Source organism: Myotis davidii, unplaced genomic scaffold (assembly GCF_000327345.1).
Source record: "Myotis davidii unplaced genomic scaffold, ASM32734v1 scaffold473, whole genome shotgun sequence".
NCBI classification, from domain to species: domain Eukaryota; kingdom Metazoa; phylum Chordata; class Mammalia; order Chiroptera; family Vespertilionidae; genus Myotis; species Myotis davidii.
In genome coordinates, this window is record NW_006284843.1 from 3,348,728 (window position 1) to 3,355,325 (window position 6,598).

A 6,598-nucleotide genomic window follows, 5' to 3' on the forward strand; every position below is an offset into this window, starting at 1 on the left:
GCTTGTGAGGGGAAAAGTATGTGTGAAAGTCATGTTGACTCAGAATCCAAGAACTGTAAAATTGAAGGGACTTATATTTTTTTCTGATCATGGCCTAATATTTAAATATTAATTTTTGAACATCTCCTCTCAAAGGTCATTTAGTTTGTGTTGAACTTAAATGACGGAGAAGTCATTACCTTTAATTAAGCTTATGTGATATTTGAGAGCTCCGGCAGAATAGTCTTTTATAGGGAGAGCTGAAATGTGTTTCCTGTGGCCTCTACTTTCTTGTCTTTGGGAGTTGAGTGTGGGGTCCTAGAGAAAAGACAGGACTCCTTTACCTACTAAATGGGCAAAAGAATCAACACCTTTTTAGAAAAAAGTAATAAATAAATAAATAGGGGGCAACTTGTGAGGAAAGGAACTGAGGGGATTTTTTGTTTTGTTTTTGATAATCTAGCCCAGGCTAATATAGGATGAGATAAGCTATTCCTTACCGTAGGTAGAGGGAAGGTAGAGGAGGATGGGGGTAAGGGGGAGAGATCAACTAAAGGAATTGTAGGCATGCATATAAGCATAACCAATGGATACAGACACCAGGGGGGGAGAGAGCATGAGTGGGGATATGGGGGGGACAATGTGGGGGATAAGGACACATTTGTAATACCATAATCAATAAGGGGAAAAAAATTTCCAGCCAGGAACTAAAAAGGACAATGGGATAGGGATCTTAGAATTATGATTAGAGTATGTTTGAAATAATTAATATTTTATAACTAGAGGCCCGGTGCACAAAAATTTGTGCACTCGGGGGAGTTCCTCAGCCTGGCCTATGCCCTCTTGCAGTCCGGGACCCCTCGGAGGATGTCCACCTGCTGGCTTAGGCCCGTTCCCTGGGGGATTGGGCCCAAGGTGGCAGTCAGACATCCCTCTGGCAGCCCAGCAGCCCTCGGGGGATGTCCACTTACCAGCAGGGAGCAGACCTAAGCTGCAGTCGGACATCCTTAGTGCTCCTGAGGAGGCAGGAGAGGCTCCCGCTACCAACGCTTTGCTGGAAGCCATCAGCCTGGCTGTGGCTGAGCAGAGCAGGCTGGTCACACCCCCTTCAGGGTGGGGGACTCCACTGGGGTGCCTGGCCAGCCTAGGTGAGGGGCTAATGGCTGTTTTCAGGCTGGTCAAGGCCCCCCCACAGTGGGGACCCTCACCCCATGGAGATTTGGCTTGTCTGGGTGAGGGGCTGAAGGCCATTTTCAGGCTGGCCAAGCCCCCCAGTGACAGAAGCTACAAGACTCTCCTTTTTTTCTTTTCTTTTTTTTAATTCTGGGATTTATTTACCTTCTATAATTGAAACTTTGTAGTCTTGAGTAGAGCTCAGAGCTGGGGCAGGGCGGGCAAGAAGCTTGGCTTTCTCCATTGCCAGGGGCAACCCAAGCCTCCTGCTCACTCCAGCTCCGTGGCCACAGCCAGCTGAAAGCAAGTATCTGGGGTTTGTTAAGCTTCTATAATTGAAACTTTGTTGCCTTGAGTGGAGTTCCGAGCCAGCCACAGCAGGCAGGAAGCTTAGCTTCCTCCATCACTGAGGCAACCAAGCCTCCTGCTTGCTCCAGCTCCGTGGCTGCTAGCCGCCATCTTGGTTGGGTTAATTTGTATATAGTCTCTCTGATTGGCTGGTGGGTGTGGCTTAAGGCATAGCAAAGGTACAGTCAATTTGCATGTTTGTCTTTTATTAGTGCAGATAAGGAATATAAATTAAAGGACGTGACAACAAGGAGAGTCAGATCAAGGAAGAAAGTAGATGTTAATAGACTGAAGGTAATAAAAGAACTGTGGTTTTAATTATTTTAGTGAGTTGGAAGAATGAGTGGGAATAATCAGAGAGTGGGATAATAGATATTTAGGAAGTTCTCAGTGAAGAGACAGTTCACTGCAACCATGGGAATGTTGGGTGGTCAATCACATGTAAAAATCTAGAAACTAAAGATCAGAGTGTGATACAAGTGTTTTCACAGACTAATGAAGAAATTTCAGTTTTAACTGCTAAATGATTTGATGGAATATGACACCTGCTTGTTGACTGAAGCAGGCGTGAAGATTGACTTGTCCCAGGTATGGAAAACTGTGATGGGATGAGGGAAGCGGAGAAAGGGAGTGGCAGGTGGTGGTAAATGGACTGTTTCAAAGAGAACATAGAAATTCTATACACACACACACACACACACACACACGTGTGAACAGAGTAGAAAATTGGTTATGTAAGAGATAAACATTTAAATAAAGCAATATATCTGCATAGATAGGTGTATGAAAATGTCAAAGGGCAGCTCCCATTTTGAAGTGGGAGGAGTAGCTAGAAAATGTCTGACCTTTCTTTTTCTGTGTAAGTTTTTTATGTTCGTATTTGTGCTTGTGTGTCAGTGTTTTGAAGTCAAAACAAATGGATTAATTAAAGCACATTGTGGAACAAATGAGGAATTACTAAAGTTCTCAATAAACATATATAAAAATTGATAAAAGAAAAACAATTTCACAAAAATAATTATCACAAAGTAATCTTTGTTCTTCCTAAGCCCATCTCTTACATGAAAAATTATATGATCCTGAGAAGATGGAAGAATGGATATATATTACTAGGGAGCTACAATTAAACTAGCTTAATAAACTTTATCATATAAATTGATACAGGTGGATGGGTATACGGACAGACAAGTATCACAGTCTATTTTAAGGTCCTAGAGGCAATGATTTAAAGGAACAATTATTTGATGTATGACAGTAACATTTAAATCTTACCTTCAGTTTCTATGTCCAATTGATAATTTTCACCATGAAAGTATGGAAAAGCAAATAAAAGTGATCCAAATCCTACTAAAAAGGAGGAAACTGTAATCCATTTTAGAATGTTTCCTTTCCTCCCATAGTATGCTATAAACACTACTGCCAGGCAAGATGAAATATCATAACTCGATGACAACACAATATTTTCAATGGTTTTCAGACCAATGCCCTTCTGAAATGTGATAAGGCTCACATCTATAAGACCTAACACCATACCTAAAATGTAGAAAGAAAAAAACAACACAATAATATGCATTTTAAGAGACAAAACAGGTCACCATTATAATCATTACAAAGCGAAACTTAACTTACAGTGAGTTAAATTTATTTCCCCTTGTTCTGAGTGTTTAAAATTTATGAGCACAAAATGATCCCTTTTCTAAAACACTAATAAGCTTTAACCTCTAAGAAATATTTTCCAATGGAATTACTGTGTCATTTTTTAAAAAGACTATATTCATGAGTAATTTATGAAGAATATGATGTTTTCAATCATCTCAGTACTAATATTTGTTTTGGTGTATAGCAGAAAACGAAAAAATAGGCTTCCCTTTGCTTTTTTTTTTTTCCAAGTCTACTGCCACAGCTTCTTACTAGTAACATGGAGGTGAAGCAGCTGGCAAGGAAATCTGGTAAGGTCATTTATAGGCCACCATTCCCCTCGAAAATAGGAAGGAGTCCACAGGGGAACAATGGAGTTTATGGTCAACAAACAACTCGCAAAGTTCACCCGTTGGACTGTTCACGATACATTTTCACCCTTTTCCCCATATTTAAACTTCCATGCCAAATTAATAGCAACACAATTATGCTTCTTCCTAACATGTTTCAATTGTTCTTACAGAGACTTTCTTACTCTCCCCCCGCCCCCCCGCAAAAAAAGGGAGACGCATAGTCCAATCAGTCACCATATCCATCTCAAGGTAGTGTTAACCCTTCTTCCGGTTCAATCACAAACATGAATGGATTTTCTTTAACGCAAAAACTAAATTGCAAAGGAAAAAGTGGTATAGAATGGCATAAAAGATATAAACAAATAACTAAGCAAACATATCATAGGCCCAACTAAAGTTGTGAGGGAATTGTATTGCAAAAGACACCATAAATCCAACTTAGAATCACAACACTTGAACAGACTGAGAGCAGCAGGAAACAAGATATAAAAATTTTGCTGCATTCAAGAGAAGAATTTTTTCCAACTCTCATTTTACATGTGGCCCAGAAGGGTAATGGCCAAGGCAATAAATGTTCTGTCAGTAACAGTGTCCATCTCTGGGGTTAGGGTATTAATTCACCTTCTAATTTAGGAATATTCTGTAACTTAGAGGTGAAGTCATAAAGTTGTCACCTATAATACTCTTTTATAAAATAGTAAGGGAGAGAGAATGCAAAAAATAAAAATTTGGAATACACAAGTATGTACATGTTTGTATGTGTATACATGAAACAAACATGAAAGAGAAAAATGCATAGTTGCTACAGTTTTTATTTCTCTAAATGGTTATGAGACACAATTGATATTAATAAACCCCTTCTTCCCTATTTACTGCCTCTTATACCTCTCAATCTCACATAACATATATAGGTTATTTCAAAGCATGTACAGCACCCCAAACGTTTTTATTGTTGTCTCCTAGCTGGAGCCTTCTCTGAGTTTTCAGTGGGACATTATAATTATCTATAAGGCCAAGAGTTTCTGGTTATTGAGATATGTAGTAAGATCAGTGAATTCCATGAACATGAACTCTCTATACTTCTTTTGCTATAAAATGGATTCCTTCATTAAAAGGAATGTGATAATAAGATGATCAAGATGGTGTATAAGGCATTCATTAAGTCCAAGTATAGTTAGTTTTGGCAGAACCATGGTGGTAAAAGAACCCATATGCAAAACAAATATCTATTTCAGTGAGAAGAAATTATTGTCCACTCCATAGTGGAAGCAGGTGATGTAATCAACTTGCCTCTAGGTAGCTGGTTGATTTCACTAGGGAATGGAGCCATTTCCTAGATTATGTTGACTTTTCCTGGTTGGCAAAACAGGCACTCAGTAGTGCAATAGCTAGGTCAGCTCTGGTGAAGATAAATCCATGCATTCAACTCTTGTATAACCTCCATTCTTGATACAATTATCATCATAAACATGAGCCCTCTGAACAAGACATACTAGTATAATGATGGGGAAAGAGGCTGACTAATATTCAGAGGGTGGTTACCTATCTACATCATTATTGAGAGCTTCCTCTGCAATGAATTTCTTTGATGAATATTTGTTTAGGATAATTCTGCCCATTCAGATAGACATACCACCTACCCAGCACTCCTACTTACCAAATGGTCAACCCATTAGACCAGGGGTCCTCAAACTTTTTAAACAGGGGGCCAGTTCACTGTCCCTCAGACCATTGGAGGGCCGGACTATAGTTTAAAAAAAAAACTATGAACAAATTCCTATGCACACTGCACATATTTTATTTTGAAGTAAAAAAAACAAAACAGGAACAAATACAATATTTGTATTTGCATGTGGCCCGGGGGCCGTAGTTTGAGGACCCCTGCATTAGACAATGGCAGCATGGTTTCTAGGAAATACAATCAAATTTTATTACCCAATATTCTGCCCACTAGGAGGACTTCCCTTTTCCTCTATTTTTTTCTGGGACTCCTCTAAGTGGAACTATGTTACCATAGTGTACTTCCACCTTCAAAAACCACAGGCACATCCTATCTAATAAAGAGAAAATATGCCAATTGATCTTCACACTGTCGCAAAGATGGCGGCACCCAAGCCAATAAGGAGGGAAAATGCTAATTAACTGCCACGCCCTCAAAGATGGTGGTGCCCACAGCCACAAGATGGCCAGCAGGGGAGGGCAGTTGTGGGTGATCAGGCCAGTAGGGGAGGGCAGTTAGGGGTGACCAGGCCAGCAAGGGAGGGCAGTTGGGGGCGATTGGGTCAGCAGGGGAGCAGTTAGGCGTTGATCATGCTGGCAGGGGAGTGGTTAGGGGGCGATCAGGTGGGCAGGCAGAATGGTTAGGGGTAATCAGGCAGGCAGGGAGGCAGGCAGGCGGGTGAGCAGTTAGGAGCCAGCAGTCCCCATTGTGAGAGGGATGTCTGACTGCTGGTTTAGGCCTGATCCTAGGCAGTCAGACATCCCCCAAGGGGTCCCAGATTGGAGAGGGTGCAGGCTAGGCTGAGGGACAACCTCCCATGCACAAATTTCATGCACTGGGTCTCTAGTCCTATCTAATAAAGAGGGAATATGCAAATTGACCATCACACTGTCACAAAGATGGTGGCACCCATAGTAGAGGCAGGGTTTCTGTACACAAGATGGCTGCACCCACAGCGGAGGCTGAGTTCCCATAACTAGCCTTAATGAGCAATCAGCAGGGACCTGAGGCTGTGTGGTGCTGGGCCGGGGCAGGGGACCTGAGGCTGTGACCCCCGTCTGGTGTGGCTTGACAGGAGATCTTAGGCTGTGTCCCCCGGCCCTGGAGCCAGGCCAATGGACCTCAGGCTGTGCCCCCTACCCAGCGGGGCTTGATGGGGGACCTTAGCCCGCACCCTATGCCCTGGCACCAGGCTGGGGGACCTCAGGCCATGCCCCCTGCCCAGCACATGAGCCAGGGGACCTGAGGCCACGACCCCCGCCCTGGCACTGGGGGACCTGAGGCCACGCCCCTGCCTGGCGGGGCTTGATGGTTGGCCTCAGGCCACACCTCCGTCTGGCGGGGATTGACAGGGGACCTGAAGTCATGCCCCCTGCCCCCATGCCAG

At 42.7% G+C, this 6,598-nt stretch overlaps 1 protein-coding gene across 1 annotated transcript in view; it reads right to left on the reverse strand.

Annotated features, from left to right (window-relative positions):
* SLCO6A1 (solute carrier organic anion transporter family member 6A1) overlaps positions 1-6,598 on the reverse strand; it is a gene marked incomplete at its 3' end in the record, with an annotated part of 80,317 nt that overhangs the window by 62,074 nt on the left and 11,645 nt on the right. Inside the window, exon 2 of the mRNA XM_006755148.1 lies at positions 2,773-3,033. Within this exon, the coding sequence (XP_006755211.1) occupies positions 2,773-3,033 (261 nt within the window). The remainder of the gene's footprint in view (positions 1-2,772; positions 3,034-6,598) is intronic.